The 17,156-nt window shown below is 34.1% G+C and overlaps 1 protein-coding gene across 1 annotated transcript; it reads right to left on the bottom strand.

Annotated features, from left to right (window-relative positions):
* Positions 1-13,724: 13,724 nt before the first annotated feature.
* Positions 13,725-14,344, bottom strand: LOC141846050 (RNA polymerase II C-terminal domain phosphatase-like 3). The gene is made up of 3 exons (XM_074734038.1): positions 14,121-14,344; positions 13,930-14,032; positions 13,725-13,823 (listed from the first exon to the last, which is right to left on the bottom strand). Exons 1-3 carry the CDS (start codon positions 14,342-14,344, stop codon positions 13,725-13,727), a joined length of 426 nt encoding a protein of 141 aa, XP_074590139.1.
* Between the last annotated feature and the right edge of the window lie 2,812 nt (positions 14,345-17,156).

Genomic DNA, 17,156 nt, shown 5'->3' with positions numbered 1-17,156 from the left:
TCAAATAATTCTCTTGCCTACAATTGAAAAACAAATGAAAAGATTAGTACTATTATGTACACTAGAGCAATAGAGCATATCTATCACAGAAGAAGAAAATTAAAGGTACGTACGTATAGGGGCAGTGCAATTACAAAACTAAAACTAGATTATAGATTAATACAAAACATGCATGCAATATTAATTATAAATTTATATAAACACTATAAACAAATTAAGAAAAAAAAACCCTACTATACTAATTATTAATCTAGCTAGACCAGTGAACCAAATCACAACATCGATCATGTTGGGCCCGAGACTCTTTCATAATATTTTCCAATATTCTTCGGTTATGTATGGAAAAATCGAAAGAAAATGACTGAAAGGTAGAGTGCAACAGATATATATGCATTGAATTATATTTAACACTAGTCTAGTTTAGATCTGCTCGGAATTAACTTAGCGAATATAATCAAAATGTTAAGATAAATATCAAACAGATGGAAAATTGGTATTCACAGAGAACTATACTATACGTAGTCATTACCTTTACAAGGAATTCTCTGATTCCTGGTCTCAGTTTCGTCCAAACTCCAAGACTTTTGACGCAGAAAAGATCACATTCTTCCTTGTCCTGCTGCATATTCACTTTTTTCCTCAAAACTCGTCTATCAGCGGGATCCACTCGATCAAACTGATGCAAAATGGTTACGTTAATACATTTAATTATTTAAACAAATTAAATCGATAAACAAAATAAATATAATGCAAGATGGATTACGTACCTTGATGGTGTCTAGGAGAGTGAGATCCAAATCCAAAACTAACGCCAATTTAGGCGTAGAAATAGGCAAGTCTACTCGCTGCTTTTTGGTAGCATTGTCTACGCCGGCGCTGGACTGATGGTCGGCGATGCGCTTGCGTGCTCTGTTTTCATCCGATCCAGCGGGCATTTTGATGTGGGATGCAAGCAACAGGGTTGCCATGAGAATCAAGGAGATGATAAGAAGGAGGATTTCGAGTGGAGAGGTGAATTTCGAATCACTGGAGAGAACTGGACGAGAGAGGGACTGGACAGAGGGAATGGAGAGAGGAGAGAAAATGGAGACGTGAATCGGCGAGTGAGGGTAGTGTTGAAGAATAAAAAAGAAAAGAGCTATTTATATATAATTGAATAAATAATCTTTAATTTTTATTTTTTATTTTTCAATTTTGTTAAAACAAAGTATTCCCGCCATTTCATTTACGCTTCATTTAAGAAATGTTAAGATATCAAAAAAAATGAATAAGATATTATTTGTAAAAGATATCAGAAAAAAATTTAAGAAAAAAATTAAAAAGACATATTAGTATAATAAAAAATATTTAGATAGGTCAAAAATGAAAAGATCATCTTTGCCATCATAAAAGAGTCGAACCTATAATTATAAATATTGTATTTATGTAAAAAAAAATATATATAATTAAATAATAAATGAATGGATAAAAAATAATAAATCAAATAATGAAATAGGATATCTTAATCTCGAGAAGCAAGAACACATTTGGTTGAAATTTTATTATTATTATTAAAAAGAAAATTTAAGAGCTCAAAAATAAATAAAATAAATATTTTCCATGTCTGATGATGAATCATTTCGATTAGCATCTCACCAATCACTAATAGCAACATCGATGGGAATAAATAAAGATAACATTATAAATAGTCTTCGATAAAGAGTTAGCAATTGAAGATCATTCTTCAACAATGTGTTGCCATTTCACATCAAAGCGATACAGTTTTGAGATGCGTGAACTTTGAGATGAATCTCAAATTTGAGTAATTTAGTTAATTAGATAAATTAATATTATGAAATTTTTTTACATAAAGATTTAGTGCTAAGTCAATGTGCACCAAAATTAGTCAAGGACATCATATCAAAGTCTAATGATTTCCAACTATATATATAATGCCTAGACATCTCAGTTCTTTAATCAACAATTAATGGATGAAAGAGTGCCTTATGCAATGGTAAAGTAGAATCAAAGTTTGAATTTTAAATAAGATGAATATTTTAGAGGTGTGCATAAATTGTCTATTTCTTTGATTAATGAGGTAATATTCGAACACCTAACTTGATTATCAATAATAACAATAATGGATGAAGAGCTTAATAAACATTCTTTGAATTGCCAAAGAAATTTGAGATTAAAGTAATAGTGATCATGAGAATCAAGTATAGACCTATGGATTAATATAATATAATAGACGACATCAACTCATATCACAGCCATGGAACACCACTAGCTAGCAGCTGTAATGACTTAAGAAGAACAATATCATCGGCCCAATCCAGTCCAGTGATAGATAAAGCATTGGATTCAGAAGAACAATAAATAAAAAGTCAAAAACAAACAAACAAACAAAAAACTAACATTTTAGAAGTTTTTAAATAACTTAATTGCACAGCAAAAAGCCGAGTCTTGACACGGCCACTTGAAATTCCACAAGTACGTACGTGTGCATGCCTGATAATTTCATTGATGCAGATCAAAATAGACCCACTGCATTTGGATTCCATTCCCTCTTTCATTCCCAGACTTGACCGTAACATTCTTTTTCTTCTGCAGAAAGTCAGAACATTTGAATTGACTGAATTAAGAAGAAAGTCAGAGAAATTAATTATTAATCTAATCCCTCCATAAGATGTAGACATATTTTATAGATTTTAGAAATATCTTTTAAGAATTTATAAAATTTAGGATCATAATTTTTCCCTAAAAACAATGTGCATTTTTCACATCATCATTTTTATCTTTCTTTGATTGGCCTCTTATACAAAATTATAACGACTCCCAACATTCTTCGGCGCTTCAAAATCTACACCAAAGGAGAAGAACAGAACCGATGGAAAAAAAAATATATGAGTACTCAACTAACAAGAAAACATATATATGAAACAAGATCACTAATTGGAGGATTAAAGCTACATCTCCTATAGATAGATAATTAATCTTACTTTCTCCTTATTCATCTATCTATTGAATAAATTTAAAATATAATTTATAGACATTTAAAAATCAATCTTTAAAATATTCATCCTATTTAAGATTCATATTTCATTTTTTTATTATTTATCTGAGTATTTTAAGATGGCATTACACTCATGGGGGCAAGAGGCATGTGATGGCAAATCAAAGCATATAAATAAGAAGTTAAAAGATGGAGAATTGACTTTTCATAAACAATGAGAATAGAGAGAGGAAAACTAAATAGAAGAAGAGAGAAATTTCATTGCGACCATACGCCTTCAATTTAAAAGGCCCTTCCAATCCAATCCAGTGATAAAGCATTGGATTCAGTAGAACAATAAATAAAAAGTCAAAAAACAAAAAAAAAAGTTTTTAAATAACTTGCAGGCAGAGCAAAAAGCCGAGTCTTGACACGGTCACTTGAAATTCCACAAGTACGTACGTGTGCATGCCTAGCTCATTTCGTTGATGCAGTCATGCAGATCAAAATAGACCCACGCGGATTCCATTCCCTCTTTCATTCCCAGACTTGACCCTAACATTCTTATTTAATCATGTACCTTTAATATAAATATATCTATAACATTTGAATTGACTGAATAACAAAGTCAGAGAAATTAATTATTAATCTAATCCCTCCATTATATATATATATATATGATCAGATCAGATCAGCTGATTAAGAACGCTAACAAAAGATTTGCAGTACTTTAACGATTAATTATTCCAATATGAAATTAATCCAACGACGGCGGCAAAGACCAATCACTGGCTGGTGATTTGTTTAATCCAATCTACTGCTGCTCCTTCTCTTTATATATGTGTGTGGATTAAGGCACAGGCAAATTAATCTTTGCAGCACTACTGTTTGTCCGTTTTGTTGTAATTAATTAAGCTAAGAACAAGAGCTAGTAGATAGATATAGACGATCGATGGGGAGTTGTTGCAGCCACGGCCGGGTCGCCGCATGGACAGACGACGGCAACGGCGATGGCGGGGTGGCGAGGGAAGCTTTGGAAAAGCTACGAGAGAAGAAGAGGAGGGCGGCGGAGGCTTGTACGGTGGTTAAGGTTAAGATTTCGAAGAAGCAACTTGAAGAGTTGTTGAGGAGCAGCGCGGGTGTTAATGGCGGCGGTGGTGTGGAAGTGGATGATCGGCTTCTCATCGCTGGAATCATGAGCCGAGGCGTGGTTTGCCATGCGCGTCGTCGGCCGCGGAGGTGGGCGCCGGAGCTGCAGCCGGTGCCGGAGATGGCCGGGGAAGATGGTTGTTTATGAAAGTTGATGCATTAGTTAGTTAATCGGTTAAACCATGTAATTATATTAATTATATATAATTATATATATTCAATTTTTTTTTTTCATCTTTAGAGAAAAGGGCTAGATGAACAATTGAACATGGAGAGAAGTTGAAGAGAAAGGAGAAGAGGAAGAGAGAAGAAAAAGTAAAAATAAATAAATACTTTTTCATTAGTTCTTTATTTATTTTATTTGTAGATGTGATGTGATGGTTTGTTAAAAAAAATATAAATTATAAGCATTATTAATAGAGATATACTTTCAGCTATCACCATGGGAGATTGTTAGAAAAAAACTCATAATTTATCCTTTGCTTGAAAGAAAAATAGGAAAAGCAAAAAAAAAATATAGTGATAATTTTATTCTGATATTCATGAAGAAAAAGTATAGACTGTTGTTGTTGATGAACAATATCCACTAATAATTTATGAATCATATTTATTAAATAAACTTTTATTAAATTTATAAATAAATAAATAATTTCTAAAAGGAATAAATGAGATTGTAATTATATCACACTAATTAATTAATTAAATAAATTTAAAAATATAAAATTTTTAAATAATTAAATTAAATTAAATTAAGAATTTGAGCCAAATTAAACTCAAATCATGCTCAAATTGAACTCAAGCTCCAAAAAAAATTAGCCCAACTTAATAATCATTTTAACTGTTTGATTCATTTTAATTAAATTTGACTTAACTCAATTAACAATAACCCTCAACCAAACGCCCTCTTACAATGGTTTGTTTGCAAGTATATTCAAGTACACTCGAGGATTAAAATATTGAAGTATCAGACACGCAATTGCCCCTAATATAAGAACGATTAATTGCTAAATATATCCCAACCTTTATCTCTTTTAAAACCGCGGCCACTTCGCTCAGCATGTTCTCCCACCTCCTACCCTCTCCTCCAGCGCCGCCGCAGCCCGGCGCGGCCAGCTGCCGCCTCCTGCACGGCGGGGCTCGCCCTCTTGGCCACTCTCCGCTTTGCTGGGTGAATCCTCTCTGTATGAGTCGATTTATGGCGGGTCTTTCAGAAGTCAAGAAAGGGGTACGGTTCCTCGCTCATGGAAATGGAGCTAACTAGAACTTTGATCGATAACGTTCTTTAGAATTTTATAAGAGGTTTTTTTTCCCTGGAAGGGGATTATTCAATTATAGGAGTTTCCCTACAGCAAAAGTAAAGTTCGAAATTGTTAATTCTTTCCGTTGTTTGATTCTCGTGGTCTTTATCATCATCAACAAAGCTTTTTTGGGGTTTCAAGAAAAAAGTTAATTACCTTTTCCCTTTTTCTTTGCTCTTTCACCTGTGAACATTCTGGCTTGTGAGTCTCTTGATCAGCTTTTCTTTCTCCCAGACAATTGTTTGTCTATATTATTTTACTAATTCTATCCTATTCTAACCTATTTAAACTTCGTAACAATTTTTATCCCTCCATTAAATTTTTATCCCTTTGTTCGAAAAACTCTTTATTAGTTCGATTTCCATTAATTTAATTTGATTTTAACTAAATATTTAATTCTAACCCTAATTTTCGCATTCATTAAATTTTTTTTAACAAATTTCAAGAAATCAGAAAAATAGATTAGCGTGAAATCATATCGTCAACTATTAGAAATAAATGTAATATATATTATTTGCTCGAAATTTGTAAAAAAATAAATGTAATACATATTATTTGTACAAAATATTTGAAAAAAAATTATGAGAACAAAATTAAAAGTACATATTAAAATAATAAATAAATATTTTGAATACTAACTTTTTAAGAAAAATGAGCTACGGTTATATTTATTTTATTATTTTCAATTTTCAATTTTAAGGGGGAGAATTGTTTTAAGTTGAGATAAGGGGGAGAGTTGTTTAAACGTTCTACCCGAGCAAAGCTTAAATCTGTAAGGGGGAGAATTGGTTAAACTTGCTACTCGGGCTAAAATTGAATCGTTAAGGGGATAAGAGAATGGTCATGAATTAATTAGGGGGAGTATTGTTACTTCCGAATTCTTTCTCCTCATCCTTTAGTATTAAGTTTAAAAGAGGGAGTATTCTATAATCCAAATTCTGATCCCTACAAACTCTTTTTGATGTTTGACAAAGAGGGAGAGATAGTTCAGTTTAGAAAAAGACCTACCTCGGCTAAACTTAAATCAGGTTGTCAAACAACAAAAAGGGGGAGATTGTTGATGCAGTCTGACCCGGTCAAACTTGAGTCTGGTCAGACTTGGGTTTGTTTTGTTGTTTGACAAGTAAAGACGGATTAAATACAAAGATTTAAGTTTAGTCTTATCGGGCTAGTTGGGCGAGTCAAAATTTACCCGGAATAGCCGAAACCCCTTGTTAATGAAGTGGCTTGATTAATTGGTCTACCACCTAGTTTAAAGAAGTTAATCATATTAATACATGCATACATGCTATTGCTAGGGAGTGCTTAGCGATTAATGAAGTCTTTTCAAGCATGCATTAATTAAATGTATCAATTAATTAAATGTTGCTTTGCATGGTGGTGAAGTTGTTGCAAGCATGCAGAAGAAAAACGTTGAATGTTGCTTTGCATGGTGGTGAAGTCTTTGCAACGTTGCATGCATTCAAGCAGCGCTGCTTGCATTCAAGCAGAGGGAGAGGCTCACCCTGGTCGGACCAATGGTCGACCAGGTATCCTGATCGACCACATGGTCGATCAGGATACTCTGATCGTTGGTCGATCAGCTAGCTCTGATCGACCAGCTGGTCGATCAGCTAGCCGTGATCGACCATGTGGTTGATCAGGTACTTAGTAATCGTGCCGGAAAATAAGTTACTGCCCGGGAAAGCAGCATGGCTGGGAAAATATCAAGCTTGCCCGGGAAGGAGATTATCTCTTCGAGAGAAATGAGGCCGGGAGAGAAAAGGTGTTTGTCGGGAGAAACAAGCCGAGAAAAGCTTGGAGAATACAGTAATGCCTGAGAAGAATTTCTTGGTTGAAAGCAACAAACTTACCCGGGAACTTGACTGGGAGAAATAAGTTTTTGCCCGGGAGAAGTAAGATCTTGCCCGGCAAGGAGATTACTTACTCTAGAGAAGTTTGGCAGGGAAAAGGTTTCATTGGCCGGGATAAGTATAGGCATGCGAGAGAAGTCCTGGCCGGGAAAACACTAATGTTAGCCTGGACGAAGCTGAGTTTGTCCCGGGTCTAAAGAAGTGAAGCCGGGAGAAGGTTTCACGGGCCAGGAGAAGAGAAGCCGGGAGAAGTTTACCTTGGAGAGAGCTTTGGTAGCTCATCTCCGGACTGGTCCAGGAGGAGTCTTGGTGACTCAGGACCATGGAGCTTGGTGCTCGGGTGAGAATGAGGGAGCCTTTGTGGCTTGTTCTCCGAGATGGTCCAGGAGGAGCCTTGGTGGCTCAGGATCGGATTGGCTGGGAGCTTGGTGCGAATGGTCGGGACAGGTCCGGGAGAGCTTTGGTAGCTCGGCTCGGGACCGTGAGAGTAGCTCGATTTCAGGGAGCCTAAGTGGCTCAGAACCTGAGTGGACGGGAGCTTGGTGCAAATGGCCGGGATGGTCCGAGAGAGCTTTGGTAGCTCGACTCGGGACCGTGAGCTTTGGTAGCTCGATTTCAGGGAGCCTTGGTGGCTCAGAACCTGAGTGGCCGGGAGCTTGGTGCGAATGGCCGGATGGTCCGGGAGAGCTTTGGTAGCTCGGCTCAGGACCGTGAGCTTTGGTAGCTCGATCTCAGGAGGAGGGCCTTGGTGGCTTGGTCTCCTGATTCCTCATGAGGAGGGCCTTGGTGGCTCAGTCTCTTGATTCCAAGAGGAGGGCCTTGGTGGCCCGGTCTCCTGGTTGGTCCGAGAAAGCTTTGGTAGCTTTGCTCGTGACCTGGACTTTAATGTTTAATCCATCCTTATACTATGTCCTTGTTATAGAATATTTTTTATGCATCTTTTGAGTGTGCAGATATACAGGACAGGTTAAGGAGAGAAATTCAAATAGATGGTGAGAGTTCCAAGGCGGGCTTTTGAGCTGTCTCTTCTGTATGGGGAGTTCTGTGACAACGGACGGCAGCTGGTGTCAGAACAGTGCAGGGATCCGTTGGGCACAAAGAACCAAGGAGAGGCTATAAGAGAAGCGAGAAGCAGCGCTGAGGAAAATGCTCCCACGACTAGTCGTTGATCATCCTTGAGAGCTCAGTAGCGCCATTGCCAATCTTACGAGAGCCTGATCGTGAATCGAAGAAGAGGAAACAAGAGCAACGTCCTGTGTTTTGGAGGAACAGGCTTGTGCTGCTAGCTGTTCTTGTTGGCTCTGTCTAGAGCAACGTCCTGTGTTTGGAGGAACAGCCTGAGCAGCAAGCGGTTCTTGTTGTCTCTGTTGTCCGGTCTTTGATTCACTGTATTCTCCTTGTCTTGAGCTTATCCTTGTATCTTTGAGACATTCTGTGGAGAGGTTCCTCCACCGAGAAGGAGAAGATTATAGCCGGTATTTATCGGGGTCTAATCTGCCGAAAGATCGAGGGATCGTCCACCTTACGGACACGCCGAGGAGTAGGAGCAAGTTATCTCCGAACCTCGTAAATACTTGTGTCAAGTGTGCTGATCTCCGTCTTCCTCTGATCAAGTTATTATTTCCGCTGTGTTAAACGAAGACAAAGGAAGAAAAGCGAAAAGTGTGGACGGCTATTCACACCCCCCTCTCTAGCCGGTGTCTAAGAGATCCAACAATAGGGGCAGATATCAATACTGTGGCTATTAGATATCTATACCTACACTTATATTTTACTATCATTATAATTTTTTTTTACTGTGGGTATAAGTAGCATATACCTATACTTATAATTTATCGTCACTATAAATTTCACTATTATTATAAATAATTTTTAATAACATTTATCAAAATAAATTATTTTAAATATTAAAGTATCATATTAAATTATTTATGATAATAAATTTTATTAATAAAAAATCAAATTATAGATAAAATCTATTTCAGATTTATATAAATCAGAGACACATGGAATTACTAATCTGTTTTATTTTAATAAAATATAATATTAAAAAAAATTATGACAGAATTTAAAATGAATTTGAGATAAAATTATAAATAAATTTATATAAACAAAAATAAATATAGATTACAAACAGAATTTAAACCCGTATAATTTTTGTCATAAAATTTATTTAAAATTTAAGATAAAAAATAATCTATTTTAAATTTATATAAATTAGTGACATATATTTTAAATGGAAATAAAATTTATTTTAGATTTAAAAATAATAAATAATATATATATATATAATTTAAAAATAATAATATATATATTAAAATTTTAAAATGGAATTTAAAATAATTTAGAATCAAAGTTTATAAATAAATTTTTATAAATAAGAATAAATATGGATTAGTAAATATAGAATTGTATTTATCCATAAATATATTTAAAATATTTTTAAATAGAAAATAATCCTTTTATAAAATATAAAATTTAAAAAGAAATTTATTAAATAATTATAAATTTATATTATTTAAATCCATTAAAATCCTAAATAAAACCCTAAACGGCTAACCCTTCTTCCACGTTTCGTTGTTTTTTTGGGTTTCCACCGAAGCTCGCACGGCGCTAAGGCACGCACGGCGCTCCAAGGTGGTGGAGGAGCTCGACGGCATCTTCTTCGGTAATCCTAAACTTCCTCTCTTGCCTATTTCAAGGATGTGAACGATTCTGTATGCTTCTCCCCTGCTATGTTCAACACTAAACCTTGTGGATTTCAATGAGTATTTGCCAATATCAGGACAATTTGAAGGGGCTCTGTTCTTTTATATCATTTTTTTTCTTGATGCCCAATAGAATAAGCGATTTGCAAACTCTTGCATCTTATGATCAACCATTTTAATGACCAAAAAAATTTTCATTCTTGCATGGAGGATGGTTCACTAAATATTGTTTGAACTCGGTATTTATTATGATTTCTAGTATAGAGGGTATACAGGTGGGCCAAATGCTATGTGCATGGTACTCTTTTCCCAGTCAATAGTTTCTTTAAATTCTTACAGATTAATGTCCATTACTTCATAATTCATTGTCTGTAACTGAGTTTAATTGAAGGAAATTCAAAGTGCTTGACTCTAAGATGTACCCTCTTCTGTTCCACATGAATTAACATTTGACTGCAGACTTAAATCTAATTGTATATGTTGCTTTCACATTAAGCTTTTCATAAACCTGATAAGCAGGTTAAAGAAGTGGATTGTAGCACTTTGATGGATTCTAGAGATTGGATGAGCTATCCAACCAAAAAAAATAGAAGTATTTTGATCCTAATCAAAGGGAAGACTTACTCTTAGCTTGCAGGTATATCTTCTATTCTTTTTGTTGTGTTACATTTGGTACTCTTCTTTTAAATTCAAGAAGAGTTGTCTATTTTTATATATGCTCAAGGAATCATGTAAATCAACAAATTTTTTTCTTTATTTTCTAATGAATATATATTTTATAGTGTGAATTTGGCTCCTAGTTCATGCATGTCCTGCTGTTCAAAATTACCTGTCATACTGTTCAAAATTAGATCAGGAAGCATGTCAAAAAAACACTTTAGGACTTCCAACATGCAGTAAACTGCACTAAAATTTGGTTATTCTATGTTGGCCTTTTGAGATATGGCAATGTTTTAACCTTCTCAAACATGTAGATTCATCTATTCTTTTCTTACAACTTCTATTATGTCGGTTAATTATTATGACTTAAGGATATTGTACTTTCTGTTTAATCTATCATCCTGTCATTCATGTAATAGTTATATTTAGAATAAAATACGTGCAATAGTGACCTAAAAAGTTATATTTACCTTTGTAAAAAAACCTCTCATCAGTTGCTTTATTTTTAGCACTTATTGAAGCAGAATGGTTATACCATTTCTTAAAGTGGGGAATTTGAAAAGAAATCAATCTTGATTGTGCATGTACAGGTTCGTATTGCACGTATATTCAATACATATGGGCTTCGGATGTGCCTTGATGATGGCCGGGCGGTCAGCAACTTTGTTGCTCAGGTATCTTTGCTTGCAATTATGTTCCCTTTTTCTTTTAGAGAACAAAATGCAGACACAATTAATGATCGGGGGCTCCTAGTAAAGGGTTCGTTGGGACTGTTAAGGGGGGTGGATCTGTTGGGACCCGGACTAGTAAGGGATTCGTTAGGACTATTAAAGAGGGGCTCCTAGTGGCCCTTTGTTCGAGGGATAGATTGTTGGGATATAAATCAAAGTCCCATATTGAAAATACATGAAAAAAATCAAAATCATGAGAATACGGGCTCAAAGTGGATAATATCACATTTTGAAGATATATATATGAATTTCATCTATTCTAATATTGGGTTCCTATCCTAAGGAAACCATTAAGCTATAGTCAATTTCAATGGGGAATTAAGACTCATTTGCTTCTTAATTGATAAGATGGGTAAGAAAATTCTGAATTGCGAAGACAATTCTCAAAGAAACCTAATGAATCACTGGTCTAAGGAAGAACTAGAAGTTTCCGTGGAGTCTAATCCCATTTTAGAAGGACAGAATTAATTCACAGCTCCAAGGAGTTAACTCACAGCTTCAAAGCCTGGTTCTTTAACAACCATCCAATAGCCCAAAGTGTTGATAGCTTAATATCTTTAACCATCCAATTTTTGCACTCGCTATGTGAGAGTTTGCCACACTATAGAGAGATTAAAATGAGGTCCCAAGACTAGATGACCCCCTAAGACTGTGACCACACATATGCATCCCCAAAATTTCAGACAAGGTCCTTCAAGGTTCAAGAAATCTAGGAAATCCCTCTGATTGTCCCATTATGAGTGATAGAAAGCTCACTGAACTTGAAAGCAAGACTAAGCAAGGGCATGCCAAGTAAGAAAAACTAAAGAAATTTATAGGTAGCAAGCTCCATACAAGGACAAACCTATGGTCCATGAGCAACTGATGGTTAGAGATGGTTTGAGAGTTGGTGTCTAGTACAGGTATAGATGGTTATAGAGGGGCAGTAAAAAATCTGAGTATCATAGGATGAGCTTACTCGTTCATTAAACTAATTACCTTTAGCATCTAGTAGACACAAGATATCTAAAACAAACTCTTACAAGAATTTCATATTCATCTATCTTAAGTTTTAACTATTCACTCAATTCTTTATTAATATTGAAACTGCATTTCATATATTTTTGTTTACTTAATTCTTAATCTCCAAAGTTTTCCTCAATCGAAGCTTTAGATTTACAGTTCAGTTTGGTGTTTTGGTTTGAATCAAATAATGGACACTCCTAGCTAGCAGTATGCATATCTTTTTTATTGCAATCATATATATATATATAATCATTAGACACTCCTAATTTCTCTAAACCTCAGTACAATAGTTGTCTTGGTTATCAAGCATATACACTACAAGAAAACAAAGCTTCAGAGACAAAAATTTCTATCTCTGAAAATTATTTTTCTGTCTTTAAATAATGTTTTAAAACAGAATATTCTGTCTCACAAGTCCGTTACTGAAAGCCCCATGTTTTAAAACAGAATATCAGCTGATCAGATCAGATCAGCTGATTAAGAAGGCTAACAAAAGATTTAATTTGCAGTACTTTAATGATTAATATATTATTCCAAGATTGGAATATATTAATCCAACGACACAGGCAAATTATATAGACCAATCACTATGTACTTATTCTACTAATTAATAAATAAAATTAATTAAATTGGCTGGTGATCGATTTGTTTAATCCAATCTACGTACTGCTCCTCTTTACATATATGTGCATGTGTGGATAATTAGGCACATGCAAATTAATTAATCTTAATTAATTTCACTGTTTAATTTGTCCGTTTCGTTTTCTTTTGTTGTAATATAATTAATTAATTAAGCTAATTAAGAACAAGAGATCGAGACGATCCGATCGCTGTGGCTAGCTGCAACAAAATTCAATAGAAATATATAGATTTGGATCATGCGGGTGGCCGATCGATATATCAAAAGAGCTAGCATTACCGATCCAAGTTATTTCATCGATCATTCCATTGTGTTCCCCGAGTTTCCTGTGCGATAGGCACTTACCTACCACACAAGGCTCATTCCCCCTAATGCTTTGCATTTTCCACACTTGGTCTCAAAGGAGCACCAACTCATAGATATTGTCCCAGTAACCTTTTAGTCTCAAAGGGGTACCTTTGGTATTTCCCCAGTAACCGCAGGTCTCAAAGGGGTATCTTATGAGTTTTTAAACTCGATCGAGTAGTGTTTCTCCAGTAACCAAAATGCAGTGGGAGTCCCCAAGGAAACTAAGGTACTATCCAATGTAATGACGAATAATAACTTTTCTCGGATATATACTTCAAATTAATCAAGTTTAAAATGTATACAAGTGTATCAGACTAATATGACTGTAGCATAATCCAGAACAACGACAAATAAAGAGCTATGCTCTGAGAGTGCTAGCAAGTATGCTTCTGACGTCGACATGACTCGTAGTATACTGATGCACCAAGTGGTAGTCGTCATGAACTCTCTGTAGCACCTGCTCAATGAAAATAAATTTTAAAAATATTAAATCATTTAAAATTCAAATTAGTCCTCCTCTTAATTAGTACAAAAGTAAGTTAGAAAAAAAATTAATTTCTTACCGATGAGACGGATGCTAAAGCATCATCATCATCCACGCCAGTATAGAGTGGTGAATCTCCTGTCACCCTATACTTACGCCAAGTATAAGGAAAATAGGCGTATCTGCACAAATTCAATTGTCAACCATTTAAATTATGAATAAAAAAGATTAATCAAATAATTAAAGAAATATTACTTTATTTATATATACCTCTGAATGAGAATCAGATTCCATTGATTATGTGGCCAAACTTCCACAGTATCATCCAAAATTAATACATCAGACTCCAAAGAAGTGACTTGATTTAAATTTTTGACTAATGAGCCACGATCATCTATGCTCGCATCCTCTCTGGAGATGATCCTACCGAAGAATATAGTGCCTGTGGGGTCTAATAGATCAACCATCGCAGCTGCATATCTCTGAGTCCCCATAGTAACCACGTGTAAATCAAATAATTCTCTCGCCTACAATTGAAAAACAAACGAAAAGATTAGTTCTATAATTAATTATGTACATTAGAGCAATAGAGCATATCTATCACAGAAGAAGAAAATTAAAGGTACGTACGTAGGGGTAGGGGCAGTGCAATTACAAAACTAAAACTAGATTATAGATTAATACAAAATTACATGCATGCAATATTAATTATAAATTTATATAAACACTATAAACGAATTAAGAAAAAAAATCCTACTATACTAATTATTAATCTAGCTAGACCAATGAACCAAATAATCACAACATCATGTTGGATTGTTGGGCACGATACTCTTTCATAATCTTTTCCATTATTAATTCTTCGGTTATATATGTATGGAGTTAAAAAAATTGAAAGAAAATGACTGAAAGGTAGAGCGCATGCAACAGATAATCTCAATATATATATATATATATGCATTGAATTTAACAGTACTACTCTAGTTTTGATCTGCTCGGAATTAACTTAGCGAATATATATAATCGAATATATATATTTCCCTAAGCCCCTGGCCTATTTTGACATTAATTAATCTGAGACTTGATCCAAAGAAAGACAGTACTGTTACAAGGAATTAATCTGGCCTATTTCGGGTCATCACACACACCCTCCCCAGATCAGTAGTCCCTTAGCTTCCCCAAACAGATGGAAAATTATATTGGTATTCACATATATAGAACTATACTATACGTAAGTAGTCATTAATTACCTTTACAAGGAATTCTCTGATTCCGGGTCTCAGTTTCGTCCAAACTCCAAGACTTTGGACGCAGAAAAGATCACAGTCTTCCTGCATACTCACTTTTTTCCTCAAAACTCGTCTATCAGTGGGATCCACTCGATCAAACTGATGCAAAACGTGCGGTTAATACATTTAATTATTTAAACAAAATCGATAAACAACATAAATACAATGCAAGATGGATTATATTACCTGGATGGTGTCGAGGAGCGTGAGATCTAAATCTAAAACCAACGCCAATTTAGGCGTAGAAATAGACAAGTGTACTCGTTGCTTCTTGGTAGCGTTGTCTACGACGACACTAGACTCATCCGCGACGATGCGCTTGCGTCCTCTGTTTTCATGCACAAGCAGCAGAGTAGTCGTCATCAGAATCAAGGAGATGATGAGGATCGGAGGAGAATTTGAGAGAGGGAGTGGAGAGGTGAATTTCGAATCACTGGAGAGAACTGGACGAGAGAGGGACTGGAGAGAGGGAACTGGAGAGAGGAAATGAATCGGCGAGTGAGGGTGTTTGAAGAAAAAAAAAAAAAAAGAGCTATTTATATATAATTGAATAAATATAACGCTTTAATTTCTTTTTGAATCTTTAATTTTTATTTTTTATTTTCCATTTTTGTTAAAACAAAGTATTCCCGCCATTTCATTTACGCTTCATTTAAGAAATGTTAAGATATCAAAAAAACTAAAATGAATAAGATATATATTATTTGTAAAAGATATCAGAAAACATTTAAGAAAAAAAAATAAAAAGACATATATATTAGCTAGTGTATGTAATAAATAAATATTTAGATAGGTCAAAAATGAAAAGATCATCGAATTAATTACGTACCATTTATTTAGATCATAAAAGAGTCGAACCTATAATTATAAATATTGTATTGTATTTATGTTTTAAAAAATATAATATAATTAAATAATAAATGAATAGATAAAAAAATAATAAATCAAATAATGAAATAGGATATCTTATTCTCGAGAAGCAAGAACACATTTGGTGTGGAAGTGGATGATCGGCTTCTCATCGCTGGAATCAAGAGCCGAGGCGTGGTTTGCCATGCACGTCGTCGGCAGCGGAGGTGGGCATACCGGAGCTGCAGCCGGTGCCGGAGATGGCCGGGGAAGACGGTTGTTTATGAAAGTTGATGCATCATGAGTTAGTTAATTGGTTAAACCATGTAATTATATATAATTATATCTTTTCAGTTTTTTTTCATCTTTGGCGAAAAGGGTTGAACATGGAGAGAAGTTGAAGAGAAAGGAGAGGAGGAAGAGAGAAGAAAAAGTATAAATAAATAAATATTTTTTCATTAGTTCTTTATTTATTTTATTTACAGATGTGATGTGATGGTTTGTTCAAAAAAATATATATAAATTATAAGCATTATTAATAGAGAGGGGCGGTGAATTTATCCTTTGTTTGAAAGTATAGTGATAATTTTATTTTAATATTTGTGAATAAAAATGTTGATGAATAATATCCACTAATAAAATTTATAAATCATATTTATTTAAAAAAATCTTATTAAATTTATAAATAAATAAATAATTTCTAAAAGGAATAAATGAAATTGTAATATCAAAATCATTAACTAATTGAATAAATTTAAAAATATAAAAATTTTAAATTAAATTAAATTAATAATTTGATAACATCTAAACATACTAAACTCAGCTTAAATTGAACTCAAGCTAAAAATAAAATAAAATTAGTGAAACTTGAATAATCATTTCATGTTTGAGTCATTTTAAATTCAATTTAACTTAACTCAATTAACTTATCAAATAAATTTAAATAATAAAATATTTGATTCGGCTTCCCGTTTTTAAACCCTGATTAGAGATGGGGATCAAAATATCACCAACATAGTTAATAGACAGACGATCATTTTAATCATGATCTTTTACATCTTAATATATTTTTATCTACCAAAATAATTTAAATCAAATCACTTTAGTGATCTTCTCATATATGGAAAAAAAAATTAAAAGTTCACGTAGAGATCCATAAAAATTAATT

The sequence above is a fragment of the Curcuma longa genome, chromosome 15 (assembly GCF_044706935.1).
Source record: "Curcuma longa cultivar G26 ecotype Majalengka, Jawa Barat chromosome 15, ITB_CL_G26_1.1, whole genome shotgun sequence".
Classification (NCBI taxonomy): Eukaryota; Viridiplantae; Streptophyta; class Magnoliopsida; order Zingiberales; family Zingiberaceae; genus Curcuma; species Curcuma longa.
The sequence above is the reverse complement of the archived record's forward strand: the minus strand, read 5'-3'. Positions and strand labels throughout refer to the sequence as shown.

Coding starts and splice junctions, on each gene's coding strand:
- LOC141846050 (XM_074734038.1), bottom strand. CDS start 14,344: ATGGGGACTCAGAGATATGCAGCTGCGATGGTTGATCTATTAGACCCC. Junction 14,033..14,120: donor AATCTGATTCTCATTCAGAG/GTATATATAAAT, acceptor GAATTTGTGCAG/ATACGCCTATTTTCCTTATA. Junction 13,824..13,929: donor CTTTAGCATCCGTCTCATCG/GTAAGAAATTAA, acceptor TTCATTGAGCAG/GTGCTACAGAGAGTTCATGA.